We start from the raw sequence: 23,807 nt of genomic DNA, 5'->3' as shown, positions 1-23,807 counted from the left end.
CTCCACCTAGTGGTGAACACGCGCAACTTTAGACAAGTTAACCAATTAATCCATTAAACACTTTAAAACATTTTCTGTAACATACCTGTACAATGATATATTGTGGAAATAAGGATTTTGTTGTGTGAGGAATAATTAGTTCTACATAAACCACAAGTTAAAAAATTAAATTAAAAATAATTTATTATTAAATGACACATTCGACGCCAAATGCGTAATAAGAATTACCCAACAAGTTCACAAGGGAATGAATCTGCAATAAAATGGTTATTTATGTGTTTTAATAACTTTTCAACTAATATTTCTCGAACAGTTTTAAACGCACAACTCACCCACAGCGTGTTTAATCAGGGCGGTCCTCATTCCACAGATCAAATACCATCACGGCCCAACAGATGGCGCTGTCCACATTTATGCATTAATGCATTAACACTTGCAGTAAATGTAAATTATTTAACACATTTAAAATGTTACTGTGTTTAATTCGGCATCAGCCTTTTAGGATGTTGAAATTCACTTAAGACCTGCTCAAGCGGTAGTTTTGTAGAATTTAATAATTCTATGTTTGCTATACTTATAGCTATGTATATCTATGTTAAACTATAGTTGAATTAAAAAATAGTAATGCAATTATTCTAAGATTAACTTTTTCTTGAATTATATAATGTTTAGTTTTGTAATAAACTCATTTTGATCACTCTGATCATGTGACATTATTTGACCCCCCCCCCCCCAAGCATGCCATGTCACATGACCTATGATCTAAATTTAATGTATTACAAAACCATGTGACGAAAAGGTGGCGGCAATATATACTGGTTATTTAATGTGTGCATATACTGTATATATATATATATATATATATATATCTTTTACCAGCCAACTGTAAGACAGGAGACACAGAAACTGAGTATTTTCTAATTGGCTTTATGATGGAGTTTGACAGTATTTTCTTTTCTTACTGTATGTACAGTATACGTGGAATACACCATGCTGCAGCTGGACTGTGTACTCGGGTTAAAAATGTTTGGCTCTTCTTGACACAAATGTCAAGTTCCATGCGTGCTAAAAATAGTTTAAAAAAATATAAATTCTGTATCCAGATGAAATATTCAATTCAATTCAATTCAATTTTATTTGTATAGCGCTTTTAGCAATTTTCATTGCCGCAAAGCAGCTTTACATAGTCAAAATAATTATTTAAGTTTGTATGAAATGTGAATTATTTCTGAAGCAGGCAGACAATCTGTTAGAGTACATAAGATGACGAGTATTCAAAATTCTCACCTCAGCTTGATAGCTAAACTTAATTAATTTAATAAATAACAAAGTTGTCTGAGTTTGTAAATTAAGTAATTTAACATAAATGTTGACAAAAACAAACATATTAACATATAACTTTGGCTAAGGGTACTCAATCAAGGACAAAAAGAAGTTTGCGGACGACATGACCATTCTAGGTCCCATCACAGATCGAAATGAGGCTGCCTACGGAGAAGAGGTCAGGGCACTAACCAGCTGGTGCAAAGACAATAACCTTCTTCTGAACATCACAAAAAAACAAAGGAGATGATACTGGACTATATAGGCAGGGAATCAGACACTCCCCTATCTACATCGATGGCGCTAAGGTTGAGAGACTGAACAACTTTAAATTCCATGGAGTCAACATTACAAATGAACGGTAAACACAACCATCCAGGACCACAATCACCCCGCACGCAGACTTTTCTTTCTGTTGCCATCTGGTAGGTGGTACAGGAGCCTGTCCACACGCACTAAGAGACTGAAGGACAGTTTCTATCTCCAGGCTTTTAGGATTCTTACCTTGAATGGATAGCTGAATGATGTAAAAATGATTTAACACACCACATTGCTGGAAACTAAAAAAAAATCTGTTTAAAAGTGTAGCTCTAATAAAGCTTCAATTACTAAAATCCTTGTTTTATAGGACATGGCTGGACACCTTAAATTTATTTATTGACATTGTGCAATACAATCCTAATGTGAATCATGTGTATTTTAATATACAGTATGTGCCATATGCAATAATACACACATACACTCACTTATGCATACACACACACACACACACACACATACAAATTGACTGTCTCTTCCCGTCCTAAGCATTTCATTGTATTGTTGGCCCTATGTTGACATGCATATGACAAATACCTTAAACTTGAAGTTACTTGAAGTTAAGGGTGTTTTACTAAAACACTGCCACTGTTTAAATGTGTTCATGCTGCCACCTTGTGTTTGAATCAAAGTACAGCAATTAATGACCTGAAGGGAGAAGCTGGACCATAAAATGACATTCATTGTGGTTTAGGAAACTCGTCTAGTAATCATCTTGCACATTATTTTCAGTGAACCCCGTATACATTAGGTGTCCTTGACCCTACACTTTGTTTACGAGCTTGATCTAAATCAGTGTGTCATCAAGCCTTAAAGTACACAAACGCAGGCAGAACAGTAGCGACACCTCCAGAGTCACGGGTTTGATTCCCACTTTGGGTCTGTGTGTGGTGTCTGCCTGTTCTCCCCGTGCTTAATGGGTTTCCTCCTACAGTCCAAAGACATGCATATTGGGCTAATTGGTGTTCCTATAGTGTGTGAATGTGTGTGCTTGTGGCCTGCGATGGACTGGCATCCCATCCAGTGTGTACCTCACCTTGTGCCCCGAGTCCTCTGGGAGACCATCATTACTCCACTACTCCGTGACCCGTTACAGGATAAGTGCTATAGAGAATGAGTGAGAGGGGGAGAAAGCACACAAACACAAATAGAGTTGATCTCCCTAACACTGTCCACTCGGAGTCAATCAAAAAGATGTTTCAGGTTATATAACATATATATATAGTCTTACTGCTTTAGCTTTTTCTACTATTTCGTGTTTAAATGTGTTACAGGAGTCGTAGAGGACACTAGCTGTTTGTTTTCATACAAAGAAACAAAAATAGAGAGAAAAAACGAGAGAAGGATTCACAACAAGCTGAGAGAGAGAGTGGTGAGAGGTCGCCCACCGCTGCTGTGGATCACACAACACACACGCACACACACACACATCCATGCTCCCACTCGAGGTCAGAAATGTACCTGCAGCAGTAATTGGTCCCAGTGCAACGTCCCTGCTCCACCTGTGCCAGCGGGGGGCGCCGCTAAGCCTACGCTAACTAACTCACTAACAGTGTGTTTGTGTGTGTGTGAGTGTGTGTGAGTTAATAAGTGGAATATTCAGGGAGTTATGGGTTCGTCCTGTTGAGACCAAAAGTCAGGAATTAAAGTCAGAACGAAGAAGAAAAATCTAAAGTTGTAACACTAAAAGCATTAACATCTCTTGTGTATCCACATCCTCTTGAACTACAACTCCTTACTTATTGAATATATATATATATATATATATATATATATATATATATATATATATATATAATGCACTGTTGTGCAAATATTTGACACAGAACTATATAATTGTTCTAAATAAAATGAGCTTTTTTGTTTACACTTTGTGGTCGTTCCTTGTCAGTTTTTGCCAAAAAGTGCCGTAACTGCACAATAAATAAGTTAAAAGAATAAAATTTTAATGTTTGTAATTAAGGCGGCACGGTGGTGTAGTGGTTAGCACTGTCGCTTGCACCTCCAGGGTCCGGGTTCGATTCCCGGCCAGGCTCGATTCCCGTCTCTGTTGGCATGGAGTTTGCATCTTCTTCCCGTTCTTGGTGGGTTTATTCCGGGTGCTCCGGTTTCCTCCCACATTCCAAAGACATGTAGGTAAAGTTAATTGACGTTTCCAAATTTCCCGTAGTGTGTGTGTGTACCCTGTGATGGATTGGCACCCTGTCCAGGGTGTGCCCTAAGCCTCCTGGGATAGGCTCCAGGTCCCCGCGACCCTGAATACGGGATAAAGCGGTATAGAAGTTAGTGTTTGTAATTAAGTTTGAAATTACCAACAAATATTTGAGTAATTATTTACATTAAAAAAAGAAAATCATAACAAATAAAACAAAACCATGGGATTTAAATTATGTCATTTATTATTTATATTACTCACTCACTCACTCGTCGCCTATACCGCGTAATCCGGTATACAGGGTGGCAGGGGGGCATGGAGCCTATCCCAGGAGACTTATGGTACGAGGCGGGGTACACCTGTGGACAGGGGGCCTAACCATCGCGGGGCACACAGACATACACACACTTACATACTCATTCACACACTACAAGCTATTTGAGAGCGCCAATTAGCCAAATCTGCATGTCTGTGGGAGAAAACCAGAGTACCTGAAAAAACCCACCAAACATGGGGAGAACATACAAACTCCATGCACACAGTGGTGCGAATCAAACCTGACCTGAAATCAAGCCCGGACCCAGAAGGTGCAAGGCGACTGTGCTAACCACTAAGCCACTGTGCCGCCTTATTTATATTAATTGACTCTTATGGATTGAGGTTTGTGAAGGATGCATGATGTATCAGATTTTAAACCAAGCCGGAATTGTTAAAGTTTTGGGATTGTCATCTCTTAGAGTTTTTTCTTCAAAGAGGAAGAGTTGCAGATGTGATCACTGCTCAGACCTTCTTGTTCTTAATATCAACACGACACTATGAACTTTTTTGGAGCAAGATCCCATCCCTTGCTAGTGTTGGGTTTATTCATCAATAAATATGTATTCACACATGATATAATTTAATCATTGGTTATAATAGTGTGATTTCTGTAAATTCTGTAAATATAATATTCTGGAGGCATCTTATTTCTGGTCGTCCACTGTGACCATCACTGTCTCTCTGAAAGTGGGCGGTCCTTAGCCATGTTTACTAATAAAACATTCCAGACACATGGGCTGGTGAACCTGGCTGTGACGTAGCGACTCTGTTAGCATGTGTCTTCATGCATAATGCCTTCTCAGGATCAACTCAACACTCGTGCAGGAGATCTCAATAAGCTCTCTTCACCATGCGAATGCTCAATGAACTAAAATAATGACAGCCGAGGAGAAGGCAAGAGACAGGCCTCATAAGAACGTCTAATAAAATCCTCCACCTAGCCTATTATTTTAGCTGCACTCTGATTTTTGCCTTACACCAATCAGAGCGCTTCCTCAAGCAGTGCTGATAACTTGGTGACGTCATTACTAGAGTTGGTAACTTTTTATTTCATTGTAGTGACTTAAGTTTTATAATTAGAGCTTAGAGGCAAATCTAGCGACTTTTAAGCAGACGTTAACGTTCTGAACGCAATACATCTGTCTAGCTCACATCACCTGTGTGTGAACCCACAAACCAATCACTGATGAGCCGTGCTCTCAACGACCGATCACTGACCGGCATTGCCATAAAACGTCCAATCACTAGTCAGTATTGCTCCCAACAACCAATCACTGGTCGTCATTGTTCCCCAATAACCAATAAGTGATCAGCATTGCTCCCCCTTACCTTACATTATCACTGGTCAGTTCAATTGTTTTTCAAATTATTTTATTTACATAGCGCTTTTAACAATGGGCATTGTCTCAAAGCAGCTTCACAAAATTTAAAGAAAATTATGGAAATGTGTATAAGATGTGAGAAAAAGCATTGGATCAAAACAAATCACTAGTCAGCACTGTTTACATTTACCAATTACTGACAGCAATGTTCCCAGTAACTAATCGCTGGTTAGCATTGTTTCCAATAACCAATCACTGGCCAGTATTGCTCCCAGTAGTCAATCATTGGTCAGTATTGGTCCCAGTAGTCAATCACTGGTCAGTATTGGTCCCATTAACCAAACACTGGTCAGTATTGTTTCCAATAACTGATTACTGGTCAGCATTTTTGCCATAACAAATCACTGGTCAACATTGGTCCTAATAATCAATCCCTAGTCAGTATTGTTCCCAATAGCCAATAACTGGTCAGTATTTTTTTCCAATAACCAATCACTGGTCAGTATTGGTCCCAGTAGTCAATCACTAGTCAGTATTGGTCCCAGTAGTCAATCACTAGTCAGTATTGGTCCCAGTAGTCAATCACTGGTCAGTATTGGTCCCAGTAGTCAATCACTGGTCAGTATTGGTCCCAGTAGTCAATCACTAGTCAGTATTGGTCCCATTAACCAAACACTGTTCAGTATTGTTTCCAATAACTGATTACTGGTCAGCATTTTTGCCATAACAAATCACTGGTCAACATTAGTCCTAATAATCAATCCCTAGTCAGTATTGTTCCCAATAGCCAATAACTGGTCAGTATTTTTTTCCAATAACCAATCACTGGTCAGTATTGGTCCCAGTAGTCAATCACTGGTCAGTATTGGTCCCAGTAGTCAATCACTAGTCAGTATTGGTCCCAGTAGTCAATCACTAGTCAGTATTGGTCCCAGTAGTCAATCACTGGTCAGTATTGGTCCCAGTAGTCAATCACTGGTCAGTATTGGTCCCAGTAGTCAATCACTAGTCAGTATTGGTCCCATTAACCAAACACTGTTCAGTATTGTTTCCAATAACTGATTACTGGTCAGCATTTTTGCCATAACAAATCACTGGTCAACATTAGTCCTAATAATCAATCTCTAGTCAGTATTGTTCCCAATAGCCAATAACTGGTCAGTATTTTTTTCCAATAACCAATCACTGGTCAGTATTGCTCCCAGTAGTCAATCACTGGTCAGTATTGCTCCCAGTAGTCAATCACTGGTCAGTATTGGTCCCAGTAGTCAATCATTGGTCAGTATTGGTCCCAGTAGTCAATCACTGGTCAGTATTGGTCCCAGTAGTCAATCACTGGTCAGTATTGGTCCCAGTAGTCAATCTTTGGTCAGTATTGGTCCCAGTAGTCAATCATTGGTCAGTATTGTTTCCAATAACCGATTACTGGTCAGCATTTTTGCCATAACAAATCACTGGTCAGCACTGGTCCCAATAACCAATCATTAGTCAGTATTGTTTCCATTAACCAAACATTGGTCAGCATTGATCCCAAAACAAATCACTGGTCAGCAGGGTTCCTAATAACCAATCACTATTCAGTGATTACCAATCATTCTAACCAATCATTCTATTTGTCCCAGTAATCAATTAATGGTCAGCACCATTAATCAAATTGTACATAATCTGAAATCCGAAATACTGTATGTTCAAATGCTGATCCGTTCAGTCAGCAACAGTGACCTTGAGGATTCTGTAAGGTCAAAGGTCAGCATTTTTGAGTATGTCTGCCTTAAAACCACCGCAGAAACACTCATCCTTTAACAATATTGTTTTGTCCAAAAACACTTGCAGCAATAAAATAAATATTTAAACCTATCTTTGTATGTGGATTCTATTATTTGCATCTACGTTGCATAATTGTGCAAGTGAATAAAACAATGTGCTGAATAAAAGATGAGCAGGTGATTCAGATTTGGGAAGTGTAACGTTTTCGCACCTCAGGATTAGCCGGCGTGTCCTTCAGCGGGGACAAATATTGACACGCACTCGCTCCCGGGACGCCACAGGAAGAGAGAGATGTGAACTATGTTAATGAATGGTAATTAACGCCGGGGTCGGTTTGGATCAGATAAATTGGTCCCCGAGTTGCTGGAGCTGCAGTCCTGCACTAATCCCTTATTATAAAAAAGATAAAGGAAAACGACATCATTAGCATAGTGAGGACGAGACACATACTCGGATTGTTCTTGTTAATTCCTGACTGGATGATTTTTACATACGGTTGTTAATTGCACATAACATGAGACGGAGGGACGAGGAGACAAAAGAATGAAAGTAGATTAGAGAGGGAGAAAATGGCTAAAGTAACACAAACTCAAGGCTATGTACACAGATATGTTTTAAATGAATGAAAAAGGAAATTATTCCGATGGTATATAAAATGTTTTCAGGATGTTATCAAAACGTATATTTTATATTAGACACTGTGGGAACAGAATGGTGATGTCTCGCATTCTTATTTCCCCTCACCAGTTTGCACCAGCTTCCCGTCCAGTACAACATCAATCCTGAGGTCTTTTCATTTGTCTTTTTTTTTTAAAGCTGTTAATAAGCTCATCCCCTCCTACATCCTGGACCTGCTGCTCCACACTCCTCTGCTAGCTTTCGCAGGTCTCCTGGTTATCTCAGGCTAAAGATTGACTGAGCCTTGGTGGTTTTGGTGTGTGTATAATTATACAGCGAATATCTGTTCTTTTACTAAACTATATTTCTGCATGGAAGTGCATTACAGTACATAACCACAGTGAAGATGACATCTCGCCACTTGCTGACTATAACATGTACAATCACGGCCTTTCCTTCAAAATGTGTCTAATAATGCATTTACATTTAGGCATTTGGCAGACGCTCTTATCCAGAGCGACTTATGCAACCATAATGCAACAGGTGTTTAAAAGCAGTAGAAAAGCGGGTGCAGCCCGTAATGAAAACAGCATGTTCACAATCATAAAGCAGTGTTTTTTTTTGTTTTACTGTGAAAAAGGCTACTGGAGCTAATACACACCTTGCACTTTTAATACTTCAGTAAATTTCAAGGTGAGTACTTTCACTCAGGTACAGCAGTAAATAGAGGACCTCTACTTCTACTTAAGGAAAATATGCATTAGGAAATCTCTTCTTTTAGTAGAGTAAATACAGGATTTTTGTACTTTGCTCACATTTGATGTACATGTCAGGACAATGTGTGTGTGTTCTCCTCGGCACATTAAATAAACAGCTTTAATAAAATACCCGATAGTTGTCACTGTCTGTTTTTTCTTCTGTTGCTATCTTTGTCTTACTAGTGTATGTTCGCTTTAAAACGTTCCCATACGTTCCTGCAAATAAATGCTGGTCATATTAAACGACTGAGTGAAAAACTCAGAGTAAAAAGGCTTAGTGACTTCTGACTAACAGTTTAAGTGCAGGTTTGAGTGAATGAGTTTAAATTAGCAATACTTTTTTAAATGAAAGGCTATCTTAGTAAGCCATCATCTGCAGCTTGCTCCATTGTTAAACTCACTTGATAAACAAAATAAAACTGAAAATGTGAATGTAAAAGTGAATGTAAGTGATTAAGTCTGCAAGTGAATGCATGATTGAATCTGATTTTATGTGTGAGAGTGCAAGAGTGAATGCAGGCGTACAAGTGAGTGTGTAAGTGAATGTAAATATAGAAGTGAATGTAAGTGAATGCAAGTGTATGAGTGTGAATAAGTACGTGTAAGAGTAAATGCGTGTGTATAAATGAGTGCAAGAGTAAATGTGAGTGTTTAAGTGAATGTACTGCACTGTACGTGGGAGAGTGAATATGAGTGGGTGAGTACAAGTGTGAATGTAAGTTTGTTGTACTGGGAAAACCATGTATGTGACAAACAAAATTCTTAAATATTGAGTGTGTACGTCTTGACTTTTTGTAAGTCCCTCTGGATAAGAGCACCTGCAAAATGCCAAAACGTAAATATTAGTGAATGTAAGAGTGAATGTTAAAGAATGTAAGATTACTGCAACTTTTGGCTACATTTGGCTTTATTGTAAGTGAGTGTAAGAGTAGCTCAGTGGTTAAGGCATTGGACTACGGTTCAGAAGATCCCAGGTTCAAACCCCACAACCACCAAGTTGCCTCTGTTGGGCCCTTAACCCTCAACTGCTCAGATGTATAATGAGATTAAAAAAATGTAAGTTGCTCTGGATAAGAGCGTCTGCCAAATGCCAAAATGTAAGAGTAAATGCGAATGTATAAATAAGTGCAAGAGTGAATGCGAGTGGCTAAGTGGCAAAGCATCTAAAGATTCCTAAGGTGTGATTAGATTCCTAACCCCATATCATCTGAACACACTGAGTACAAACACACTCCATAAATTAGTTTAATTCAACTGGGTACTATTTCTCTAAACACAATACATTTGTACAAAGACATGACGTTTAAGTACACACACACACACAATAAAAGTGTGTGACGATGATTTTCTGTCCAAATAAAAGACATTGGTAAGACATAGCCCAATCACACAGCCACAGACTGAAGAACTTCACACAGACTTCATTTACACTTTAAAGTAAAAGGAGGAGAGAAAGATGAAGGTAGGGATAAAGAGATGAAATATGAAGAAGGAGATAAGATGGAAGGACTTTACGAAGAACAAGTCAGGAATGAAAAAGAGACATAAGAAAGGAAAAGAGGAGAAACTAGAAGTACTGAGAGGAATTAGAAATTAAGAGGGAAAAAACGAGAAAACATGATTAGATGAAAGATATAGTTAATAAAGAACAGAGTGACATGTGAAATGAAGGCAGGGACAAGAAAGTAAAACTAAAGAGATGTGCGTTTATATTCCTCTGCTGTGTTCAGTGGCTTTCCCTGAGATTGACCAGCTCCTCCATCAGCGCCCTGTTCTCCTTCATCTTCACCACCAGAACATCTACCAACTCACCTACAGAGGGACACTACACAGAGAGAGAGAAAAAGAGAGAGAGAGAAATATTTAGTTAATTTAAGCAATATCACACTTAAACTCATGCTGTTATACTGAGTGTATCGTAGGCATGAGAATCCAGCGCGAGACATCACACCCTGCTGATATTCAGTACAACAGCACAACCTTGTGAGACATTTCTTTAATACAACAGTTCAACAAACACCCTTTTAAATTATTAACAGATTATGATTTGTTTCTTAATTTAACCAGTTATTTTGCTCTGACTCACACACATCCTTGCGGTACTGAAAGAACTAACTAACCACGACTGGAGGAGCTGGTAAACCAAAAGTTAGAATAATTCACAGGCGTGAAAGTAGTTTTTTCTAAGTAACTCTTGCTGGTACTATGTAGCCAAAAGTTGGGGAGAATAAAACATGTGAATAGTTTAGAGCCCTGAGAAACCTAAAGGATTTACTTTTTGTTTCCACTTATACAACTTTAGAGTATCAGATCTCTTAACTTCCCGAATCCCAAATAAAGCTAGATAAATTAAATGGAAAGCTAGTGCACTATGTAATGTGTACAATCCCTTGTTCCACACACCAAGCAGTGCCCTTGATCAGGGAGTAGAGACAGATTTAGTTTGGCCTCTGAGTGGCACAGTGGTAAAGTGCTCGCCCTATCATCCGGAGATAGTGAGTTCAATTCCCAGTTGATGCCGTAACCTCTCAAAGCCGGAGGTCTAGAGAGACCTGATTGGCCGCGGTCTTTCAGAGGGGGAAAAAAGGGTCTCTCATCCCAAGGGGTGCTCCCACATTAATTAATTATGGCTCTAGAGCTAATCAGGGGCGTCTCACGCAAGTCCTCTGAGTATGTTACGCCACGCCCAACTGTGAGCGAGCAGTTTCGAAAAGATGCGGTCGGCTGGCGTTACGTTCGAAAGGAACCCTTGATAGTCTTCGGGCCTCCCGACTAAGTGGTAGTAGTAGCCTTAATGTGGGAGCCCCCTAGTGACGGGGAGGAATTGGATACGACTAAATTAGGGAGAAAAATCCCCCCCCAAAAAAGAGAGTGATTTAGGATTTAGCCTTGTGTTAGAAGCTAGTTAGTTTTGTAGCTGTAAATAAAACAACACAAAGGGTTCAGGGGCGATTCAGAATAGCTTAAAGAAAACACTTGTTTTTTAGAAACGTATTGTATTCGTTTGTTACATGAACAGTGTGACTGATTGGATGCCTCTTTCTTCTTTTATGCTGCAAAACTAATGTGTAATAAGTGCAGGACCCGCCTAAACCTGAGGCGATTACTTTCACCCGTGCTACAACTGACAGGTAGTGTAATTACCGATTGTAGAACACCTGAGACGCCCAGTGAGACATACTATAGTTAAACATGTTATATGTTGTAATGCTATTACTGTCTTTTATCACCACTCTAACTGTTGTTTAATGATAAGTTCCTGTTCTCTCTTACACTATAACAGCTGTAAACACTCGTTTCCTCTCCAGCTCTCTTTTACTATTTTTATTGATGTTAATAAAAACATAAATAAAAAACTGCAGCTTGTCATGTGAACAAGAAACCGCAAAGAAATGTAAACGTAGAGTTCCAGCTTTAGCTCTGACTGTTACACGGCGCTAATACTGGAGACTCCTTCCAGTGATGTTACATAAACATTTTTCCTCATGGATCTTTTAAATGAGTTACATGTTGTTGTGAATGAGCTGTTACTATGGAAGCGATGATGCATCAGAGATTTAAACTCTTAATCAAACCATCCACTCTGCCTAGCCTTGTTGTGACGCATTTCTGCAAATGTTTGGTTATGTGTGTGATAGCATGCAGCATTACTGATAGCATGACAGTGTGTGTCTTAGGTAAGTGTGTGTGTTACCATGTTACAGACAACACACACTCTGAGTCATTATGATCTAACAGCTGCTTTAGCGGGTAAATCCGTCCCCCCGGGCCACCACATTCTTACCCTGCTCTAATCCACACACACACACACACCCACGCACATACATACACACACACACACACACACACACACACACACACACACCCACGCACATACACACACACACACACACACACACACACACACACACACACACGCCCTCTCTCACCCGGCTCTGATCCACACACTGCCCTGGAGCAGCGGCACTGATCCGCTATCGACTCCCCGGGTCTGATGGGACGCCACACACAACAATGTACAGGTGCTTTACAGCCCAATTAAGTGACAGGAGTATTACAGAGCCTGGGGCAGAACTGGGGGCAAAGCCACTAAACACACACACACACACACACCTGCAGAACAGATCGATCAGGCTGACTTTATTCAAAGCCTTAAGAGGAGGATTCAAGAGCCCAATTTGTGTGAGCGACAAACGGGAGCCGCAGGGAGATTTCCCCGTTTACTGTTAGAAAAGTGTGTGTGTGTGTGTGTGTGTTCTCCTTTACCACATTAACTCGCATCAGCAGAGACGACAGCAGGACAAAATTCAAGCTCAGAGCTGCTTTCATCTCTCCTTAATCATTCCCTGTGCTTTATTCGTTATGTTTCTCTGATCGTAGCTCTGCCCCTCGTTTACTATACGCTCCTAAGATCGTCGATTCTGTGTGACTGAAGAATCACTGAAAATATTTAGAACTGAATCAGATAGTGATCAGATAGTCTAAAGTAAATCTTTGTTTTGTTGTTTTGCAATTTTTAAATAATGCAGTCTGTAAATTGATTTGAGGGACTTCAGAAGATTAGTAACCGGATACATCAAGGTGGTTTTTGGAATTTTAGTTTGTTTCTACTGAACACATTTTAATGGGGATTTCGCAGGTGCATAAAAAAAACAAACAAAAAATTTTTTAGTTTATCTCAAAATTTTAAATACATACATATATATATATATATATATATATATATATATATACACACACACACACACACACACAGACCACACACTGTATACAGTTGGGCAAAAGTATTTAGTCAGCCACCAATTGTACAAGTTCTCCCACCTAAATATAGGAGCGAGGCCTGAAATTTTCATCATAGGTTTACCTCAACTATGAGAAACAAAAAAAGAAAAAGTAATCCAGAAAATCACATTGTAGCATTTTTAATGAATTCATTGGTCACCTACAAACAAGCAAGGCCTCTCACAGGCCTATAAATTCTTTTTTAAGAGACCACTCTGTCCTCCACTCGTTACCTGTATTAATGGCGTCTGGTTGAACTAGTTATCAGTATAAAAGTCACCTGTCCACAACCTCAAACAGTCACACTCCAACCTCCACTATGTCCAAGACCAAAGAGCTGTCAAAGGACACCAGAAACAAAATTGTAGACCTGCACCAGGCTGGGAAGACTGAATCTGCAATAGGTAAGTAGCTTGGTGTAAAGAAATCAACTGTGGGAGCAATTATTAGGAAATAGAAGACATACAAGACCACTGATAATCTCCTCCGATCTGGGGCTCCACGCAAAATCTCACCCCGTGAACTCCCAGAACCACACGGGAGTACCTAGTGAATGACCTGCACAGAGCTGGGACCAAAGTAACTACTACCATCAGTAACACACTGCGCCGCCAGGGACTTAAATCCTGCAGTGCCAGACGTGTCCCCCTGCTTAAGCCAGTACATGTCCAGACCCGTCTAAAGTTTGCTAGAGAACATTTGTATGATCCAGATAAGGATTGGGAGAATGGTTTCATCTGACCATATGACAAACTAGACCTTTTTGTTAAAACCTCAACTTGTCGTTTTTCGAGTAGAAAGAATGCTGATTTGCATCCGAAGAACACCATACCTACTGTGAAGCATGGGGGTGGAAACATCATTCTTTGGTGCTGTTTTTCTGCAAAGAGACCAGGACGACTGATCTGTGTAAAGAAAAAGATGAATGGGGCCATGTACCATGAGATTTTGAGTGAAAACCTCCTTCTATCAGCAAGGGCATTAAAGATGAAACATGGCTGGGTCTTTCAGTATGACAATGATCCCAAACACACCGCCCGGGCAACGAAGGAGTGGCTTCGTAAGAAGCATTTCAGGGTCCAGGAGTGGCCTAGCCATGGGGTATACCCATGATGAAAATTACAGGCCTCTCTCATCTTTTTAAGTGGAAGAAATTGAACAAATATATTGAACTAAATACATTATTTTTGTTGCCCCACTGTGTATACACTATTAAAGCTATTTAAGCATTTCACTACATTTCGTACTGTGTATGTGACAAATAAAATTTGAATTTGAATACACTAGATCTGCCCCGCAACTTCGTTCACTTGAAATTTAATTGCACACTTATAAGCGTGTTTAAAAAAATATTTATATAGGTATATCTATCTTTCTTTATAGATATATCTATTTTTGCTCCCAATTTTTGTCTTAAATAAGTCGTGCATGTTCCTGTGTATGGACCAAAGCGTGGAAACAGCACACCTGAGAACACACCACAGTTCTGTTCAAACACAAAACATACATCCTGTTCCAATGCATTCTCACTGCTTAGGCACCCTCCATCCTAGTGCAACATCTGGACAGTACAAAGAGGATTATGCAGCATCCAGGCTCATCCACACACACACACAAACACACCCACACACACACCCACACACACACCCACACACACACCCACACACACACACCCACAGATTCAGGCCATTGTGATGAGGAAGGAGGAAGGATGATGATAAGGAGGAGATATAAATACACCATCACTTCTCACAAGAGGATTAGAATTTAAAGTTCTTCCTGATCTTTCATCTTCGCACTGTTCAAAATCAAAAAGTGATCAAACAGAAGAATGTAAATAAACAAACAACAACAACAACAACAGCAGCAGCAACAACACAGTCAAGGCCTGCATGTGATTAGGAGATAATGAACGTGTCACATGTGCAGGTAAGAGAACACTCCTCCACCATCTCTCTCTCTCTTTATATTTCCCCCTCACTCTCTCCCTCTCTTTCCTCCTCTCTCCTGGGTGTAATTACTGCTCCAGCGAGCCGCCCAGAGACACAGCTATCAAAGGGAAGCGGGCGCTCAGGACCGCAGCTTCGTTTAATTAAAAACTATTTTGTTTGAGTTTAATCTGCTGATTTTCTCAGAGTCAGGTACGAGCTCACATATCTGACCTACATACATCACTTCCTGCTTAATCTGGGTCAAAGGTCATCTCAGTCCAGCGGTTAAACATAAGGACAGATGGTGATGAAGACGATAGAAAGCTGCTGCCCCAAGCACCTAGTGGTTACTTTACAATCCTGTACACAAACACACACAGAGTTTCTACAGTGACTGACTCGACCACGCCATGCTAACACAGCTCTACCAACATTTAGGAACTTTAGACGTTTCGTTTCAGATCACACCACACCTCAGCTCTGATTCGCTGCGGAGGAGCCAAATAAAAGGCTGCAGGGTTACCATGGTTACAGACTTACCGCTTCACTCACTGATCATCAGTTTATACTCTTACAAACATAACCGTGCTCAAAATTCCTCAAATGTTCTTTAGCTGTTTGCTAATATTGAGCAGATTCGCCTTCTCTATTTCACACAGACACACACACACACACACCAAGTTCTCTCCAGTGTCCAATCAGTTTAAAAAAAACGATTCCCCAACTCTCGCACTGCTCTGACAGCCATTAACCAGGCAGAATTGTGAGAGAAGCAGACGGAGATATGTGTGTGTGTGTGTGTATGTGTGTGTATCAATGATTCGGGACGTAGCCAAGGCTGCCAGAGTGTAACAGCCGTTCCCCACAGTCCCTACGCCGTAATGATCATTAACGTCCACAAATAAACCTGTGCAATTATAAATATACGACTGCAGGCGTGCACAGGGCCTCAGGCTCCGCCCACCAGGAAGTGATGCGTACACACAACACACATTAAACACTGGGCTTGTGAGTCTCTGGTGATCTGTGTGTGTGTGTGTTTGGGGGATGAATAAGAGAGAACACACACACATACATGCAATCCTGCCAACAATCTGACCTTCATCCTTTAGAGAGAGAGAGAGAGAGAGAGAGAGAGATAGAGAGACAGACAGAGAGACAGACAGAGCACCCTAAGGGCTATGAGTTTATTAAGAGAGAGACAGAGAGAATGAAAACGAGTGCAGAGAAGACGAGTGAGCTAAGAAGGAAGAAAAACTAGCAGGAGGGTCACAGAGAGAGTCTCGAGAGAGAGCGAGAGAGCCTGCAGCTCGTCATCCGCACCAACCACGTCAATACTGCCTTCTGCGCATATGTGTGTGTGTGTGTGTGTGTGTGTGTGTGTGTGTGTGTGTGTGTGTGTCTTCACTCATTCACTCAGCATCGACAAGATCAGATCAATACAGTACTCACCATTAACAAGCAGCCTCAGGGGTGTGTGTGTGTGTGTGTGTGTGTAGAGGAGAAGAAGAGGAGGCGGATGATCTGAGCTTTGAGGTCAAAGGTCAAAGCCAGTAGTTTGATAGTGACAGACAAGAGGCCACTGATAATCCATAACGTGTTTGCCTGTGTGTGTGTGTGTGTGTGTGTGAGAGAGAGAGTGCATGCATGTGAGGACAAACCCTCTGCTGCAGAAGTTGCTGTATGCGATCCATCCAAACTCCATCTGCTTCATCACCCCCCTCTTCCTCCTGCATCAGACACACACACTTATCGATTTAATGGTTGAATGCACATGATATTAATTATCATCAATTCTTTAGTTTTAGGTCTTTGTCCTTTGTCCCTGATTCACTGCCTGACTCCTTACATGACTCATAGACTCTGAACTCACCGAATCAAACTCACTGACTGTATCAAACACACTGAATCAGACTCACTGATACAGTCGAACACACTGAATCAGACTCACTGATACAGTCGAACACACTGAATCAGACTCACAGTGAGTAAAACACACTGAAACAGACTTACTGACTCAGACTCACTGACTGTATTAAACACACTGAATTAGACTCACTGACTCAGACTCACTTACTGAACCAGACTCAATGTATCAAACTTACTGAATTAGACTAACTTATTAAGTCAAGCTCTTTTACTGAATCAAACTCAATTGCTACGTCAAACTCACTGAATTAGACTAACACACCGAATCAAACTTCTATACTGAATCAGACTTACTTACTGAATCAGACCTACATAATAAATCAGACTAACTTACTGAATCAGACTTACAGCCTTACTTAATTTTTGTCACTAATCGCTTCATAATCCTATTAATTAACTCACTGACTTACATGTTGACTGATGAACTTATTGACTCATCAATAATTAACTGATACACTGATCGCCTGATTTAGATAACTTACAAACTCTGTTTACGAAACTCTTTAACTGATTCGATATGCTGTGTTATGCAGCTCTCTAATTGACTTACTAAGAGGGTCACAAACTGATACACTACCTGACTGACTCATTCACTTTCTTACTGACATACATGATGATTTATTTACTGATTCAAAAATTGACTCAAACTCGTTAACTGATTCACTCGTTCCCTCTCCTAACAGCTCACATGCTTGAGTACTACCTGGTCTGTGTCGAGGATGCTAGCCAGGTCGTTAGCGCTGACATTAAGGATAGATGCAGCGATGGACTGAGCTTTCACCATAGAGCTCTTGGACACTCCTCCTCTTGTTGATTCCTCCTTCTTCTTTCTCTCTCTCCTCCTCTTTCTCAGCTCAGCTCGGGTGTCCCTCACCTGTCTGTCCACCTCTACAGCCAGAGCCTGGGACAGCACAGAGAGGGAGAGAGAGAGAGAGAGAGAGAGAGAGAGAGAGAGAGAAATTCATGAAAAAAGAGGGACTTGAGAGATTATGAAGACAGGCAGGAGAGAGAGAGAAAAATAGAGAAAAGAGACAAATAAGAGAGAGACAGGAGAGAAATACAGTGGCAAAATTGCAAAAAGACAGGAGAGAGACAAGAGAGGTAGATGACACAGTGAGGGGGTCAGAAGAGAGAGAGAAAAATGGCACAAAGGCAGAACAGAGGGAGAAACAGGAAAGAAAAATAGGAGTGAACAAGAGAATAGAAGAGAGATGTGTTATAGATACACATAGACAAGCAAAAATATGATGATGTGCAGATAGAAAGATGTGCAGATGTATTTTTACCTACAGAGTTGGACAAATGCACAGAGAGACAGACATACAGTACAGACAGCTAAAGAGAGAGAGACAGACAGATGCAGTGATATAAACAGATGTACATATAGACAGATGTCAGAAAAAATACATGTGTGCAGATAAGCAGAAGGGGCAGACTGACAGACAGAGAGAGAAAGAGACATACAGATATAAAGACAGACGGACGGATGTACAAATAGACACAGACAGACTCTGTCTTGAAGTTCAGTGTTTCGGAATAGAATTCAAATGTGGACAGACAGGCAGAGAAACAGACAAGTGTACTGACAGATAGACAGACTGATGTAGAGACAGGCAGAGAGACATACAGACAGAGGCAGATAAACACACGTACAGATAGACATACAAACAGCCATGGAAAAAGACAGATATTGACACAGATCTATGTATAGGCAGGCACAGATCCAGCTAGACAGATATACAGACAGACAGATCTTTGTACAGACAGACAGGGATAGGCCCAGGCAGAGAGACGTAGAGACAGACAGGTGTAGACACAGACAAACATCTTATACAATGAGAATTAGACTAAATAAATATATAAAATAATACAATATAGTCATTAACATGCAAAACACAGTGCTGGGAGTGGTGAGACAGGTCAGGAGTGAGAGGTGAGCAGAGAGACAGGTGAGGGGAGGTATGTCAGTAAGGTAAACACCAGAGGAGAAGTAAAAGCTAATGGATGTGTTTAAATTGCACATTATATAGCAGAATGAATGAGTGATCAGAGAGGAGTTCACAGTAATTGCCCGCACACACACACACGTAATACACATTTCCCTTTATTAACAGGTGGGACTGCGTCTGTGGCAGGGGTGTAACACCCTCCCTGTGCCTGTTTAATGTTAATCTCATCCTATGTGAGTATTGCTTAGCACCTGGAAGTGGGCGTGGCCTGGACTGATTTAATGAAGCCTTAAGTGGAGGAAGAATCTGATAATTACACAAACATCCCTCTGATAATAACTGATGTGCTTTAGTGTTTGGTGTCACTCGAGTTCCTTCACTCTAACCTGAACACAGCAGGTCTCACAGGAGCATCACCACAGGAACTGGACACGGGTGCGAGCCTCTTAGGTCCAATGGAGGGAAATTGTAATGTTGCAGTACACAGAGATTCTCTGTACCTGTAAGTGTGAGCTATAGACTTTGTGCAGGAACCTCATACGAGTGTGACGATCAGGGGTTCACATACTTTTGGTCATGTAGATTATATTTCTATACAGACATGTGGTTTTATCCTGTTGAGCTCGGGCATGTGGAATGAACGATTGACGTATCTCTAAGACGTATAACGTCCATGGACTATTTTAAGTTCTGTCAAGGGTTGCCAGGGTTCATGTATAATGTGCATGCGTTTGTGTGTGTGTTTGTGTGTGTTGCAGATAGATACTGAAAATCAAAAATACACAACATGGTACACAAAAAAAAACTTGTTTTGCTGGGATGACTAAGAAAAATTAAAAGAATAAATACACACATTTGTATCCCTGAACATTTTATCCATTGTCTGTGGCAGTGTTAATTTCGTCCAACGAAAAAATATTCGTTGGCGTCATTTTTTCCTGGGACTAAGATGAGGCAAGACGTCACGGATATCAATGAACAGTGACGGAATCAGCATGCAATATCGCTGACGGAAAAAGACGAGACTAAAATATGGTTTAAAAAAAAGAAAAAACTAATCTGTCTATTTTCGTCCACATTTAATTTTCGTTCCTTTCCGCTGCGGTGTTCATTCATTATGGCACGAGCAGAAGTGTTTCCAAAATCACGCGCCATATCAGGAGTAGTTTGTGATCCTGTGTTACAAGCTCAGTCATCGTTAACTCTTCGTCATCACAGCAGTATAACTCGAGCCAAAGAGAATAGATGATATTTGGGCCCATTTTTATAAGGCGCCATATACGTCTTAAATCAAACTTCATTCTCAAACACAAACTGAGTGCACGGAGAGTGTGTGTGTGCGCGTCTCATAGGTGTGCGTGTGCGCATTTCATATGAAATTGATTGAGCAGTTAGTAATATACAGTGAAACCTTGGATTACGAGCATAATTTGCCCTGAAAGTGGGCTCGTATTTCAAAAGACTCTTAAACCAAATTGAATTTCCCCATAAGAAATGATGGAAACTTAATTTATGGGTTCTACAGCTGCAAAAAATAAATACATAAAATAATTAATACAAAAATAAATTAACCTGCACTTTATCATTAGAAAAAAAATAAAAATAAATCCCGACAGATAAGTGTTTCCATTTATTCGCAGGCACTGTGTGTGTGTGAAGCTAAAGTAAGAGGAGACGAGGAATCAGACCCCGCTTTCCCTCTTCTCGTCTTACTCAGTAACACTTCATCTCTTACTTGAGTTTTTCACACACATACACACACACACACACGCAAACGCACACACTTATATTAACGGAAAGACTGTTTTATCTAAAAATTAACAAGGAACATCGTTAATGCCGCTCGCATTAGCTGTAAAATCTTTGGAGGGAGTTGAACGTCCGTGTTGCCCAGCGACAGCCCCATAACATCACTGCTCTAGAGGAGATCTGCATGGAGGAATGGGCCAAAATACCAGCAACAGTGTGTAAAAACCTTGTGAAGACAGAAAACGTTTGACCTTTGTCATTGCCAACAAAAAGTATATAACAAAGTATTAAGATAAAATTTTGTTATTGACCAAATATTTATTATCCACCATAAATTGCAAATAAAGTCTTTAAAAATCCTACAATGTGATTCTGGATTTTTTTTCTTATTTTGTCTCTCATAGTTGAGGTATACCTATGATGAAAATTACAGGTCTCTCTCATCTTTTTAAGTGGGAGGACTTGCACAATTGGTGGCTGACGAAATACTTTTTTTGCCCCACTGACAGTCCAACTGTTTAAATTCATAAAAAAAAAAAAAAAGTTTTAAAACACTGTCCATATTGCTCCTACTGTTTTGAAGTTAGAAAAAAAAAAACATGGACATGCAGTAGTTGTTTTGACGGTTAAAAAGAAATATAATTATCTGAAAACATTAGATGAAAAGATAATTTTTTAAAATGTTACAAAATGGGTTTTGGCTAGCCTCGATTGACTCTAGGGTTAATTAATAATAATCTTATTGCTAAAATGTTACATTTCCATTGACTAAAACTAGACTAAAATGTCCAGACTTTTTTCGTCGACTAAAACTTATAGGATAAGATTGACTAAATATGATAAAAACTATCAGGAACATATATCCCGGGACTAAGACTAAAATTAAAAATAGCTGACAAAATTATCACTAGTGTGTGCCTTTGTGTTGTATTTAAAGGAAACGGGAGTTTTGCTGAAACATGGCAACCCTACCATTCTTTACCGTTATACTGAAGTAAAAGTTAATGTTAGAGTGAAAACTTTAATACATATATTTTTTAGTTTGGTTCACACTGCTGGATCCTCAACTACTGTAAAGATTTTTTGTCAAAAAAAAACTCCATTTGAATACTCCTGGTTTCTGTATTCGTTTATGGCCTCATATGTTTAGTTGATGCATATTTACACCGGTAATCTGTGGAGGAGGTGCTTCTCTCTGGTCAGTGTGTGTGTATGCGTGTGTATGAGTGTGTGAGAGAGATAATTAGAGCTTTAACGCTGCCACTGTACGTGAGAAAGTCAATAACACAAACTCCCTCCTGCTTCATTCAGAGCTTATTGATCACCGCAATAATCTTCCGTATCATTCCCCCCCAAAGCCTTCTGAAAACCTGACCTTGGAGTGTGTGTGTGTGTGTGTGTGTGTGCGTATATATATATATACTATAAGTGCTCAGCAGAGGGATCAGCTGCTAAAGATGTTGCTGTACGCTGTAAACGCTCATTAACAGTCAGTAGTGGGTAATAAAGTGTGTTTTATAAAGTTGTGCACAGACACACAGCGTGACAGTAATTAGGGGGGGAGGGGGAGGGGGGTGTAATGCCCATCACCATGTCTGTGTTTTAGTTTGTAATTGACTGAAATAAGGAGATTTCTCTGGATGGACTGATCGCTGGTTTAATCACGGCGCTGCTAATTACACCTGAAATTAATCCACTGTAATTATAAACAGTAATAAACAATATGTTTCAGATTTACACACACACACACACACACACTTTAAAGATACACAAACTGTTTATCTTATTTTTTTTTATTTCTTTGTCAAATAAATGTATAAATAATAAAATTAAATAGCTTGTTTCATAAAATTTCTGAATGTACAATTTACAGGTGTACAGACAGACGGGTGAAACGTCAGACAAGTGTAAAGATGGACAGGTGGAAGGATGGAGAGTTAAAAGTACACATGAATGGAAAAAAAGACAAGAGTAAGGACTAAGAAGTGTAAGGACAGACAAGTGGACAAAATGATGGGTGTACAGACAGGTGTAAAGACAGACAGGTATAAGGACAAATAGGAGGAAGGTCCAAAAAAAAGGACAGTATGATGGGTGTACAGACAGACAGGTGTAAGGACAGACAGACTGCGTGTCTGTGTGTGTGTGTGTGTGTGTGTGTGTGTGTTACCTGAGTGACTGAGCGCAGGTGGTGGTGTTGAGTTTGTGCCAGTGTAAGTTTGTTCTGCAGTGTGTGTATCGTCTCTGTGCTCTGATTGGTCAGAAGCTTCATCTGTGCTGTTGCAGCCTGCTCCAGCTCGACCTTTGACCTCTCACACTCCACGAATCGTGCCTGCAGTGCTGTCAGCTTTTGCTCCTGCATGCACACACACACACCTTAATAGTGCATACAATACAATGTGTGTTACAGTTGTGTGTACTACACGTTTGTTTACTGTGTGTGTGTGTTTGTACGCATGTGTGTGAGAGCAGAAGGGTAACCAAGAGTGCTTGGGTTTATAACACCAAAAGGTTTCAAATAGAGGAATGTGTGCCAACATGCTGGTGCTAAATCAGCGAGGGAACATGGCATCCTGACACCTGTTAGACCAGACCAGACCAGACCAGACCAGACCAGACCAGACCAGACCAGACCAGACCAGACCAGATACTGAATGTTTCATACATATTAATAAATGTTTTGTAATTACAATTAGCAAATCACTGCAGAGATCACTGAGAGGGGGCGTGGCCGAGAGAGTTGAGATGGGATGTGGTTGACAGGGGGCGTGGCTGATAGAGTTCAGAAGGGACAGGATGAACAGTGGGCGTGGCTTAAAGGGGTTTGGCTACAAGTAGATGTGGTTGAGAGAGGGTGTGGCTCATCAGAAATATAAAGTCATCTGTTA

The 23,807-nt window shown here is 40.2% G+C and overlaps 1 protein-coding gene across 1 annotated transcript in view; it reads right to left on the bottom strand.

Annotated features, from left to right (window-relative positions):
* Window positions 1-9,800: 9,800 nt before the first annotated feature.
* Window positions 9,801-23,807, bottom strand: part of cntln (centlein, centrosomal protein) — a 77,589-nt gene continuing 63,582 nt past the window's right edge. Inside the window, exons 27-30 of the mRNA XM_053502839.1 lie at window positions 23,090-23,275; window positions 17,925-18,122; window positions 16,954-17,022; window positions 9,801-10,404 (exon numbers count right to left, since the gene is read on the bottom strand). Of these exons, the coding sequence (XP_053358814.1) occupies window positions 10,306-10,404; window positions 16,954-17,022; window positions 17,925-18,122; window positions 23,090-23,275 (552 nt within the window). The 3' untranslated portion in view covers window positions 9,801-10,305. The remainder of the gene's footprint in view (window positions 10,405-16,953; window positions 17,023-17,924; window positions 18,123-23,089; window positions 23,276-23,807) is intronic.

Source organism: Clarias gariepinus, chromosome 8 (assembly GCF_024256425.1).
Source record: "Clarias gariepinus isolate MV-2021 ecotype Netherlands chromosome 8, CGAR_prim_01v2, whole genome shotgun sequence".
Lineage (NCBI taxonomy): Eukaryota > Metazoa > Chordata > Actinopteri > Siluriformes > Clariidae > Clarias > Clarias gariepinus.
Note: the sequence above shows the minus strand (reverse complement) of the source record. Positions and strands in the feature narration are given on the sequence as shown.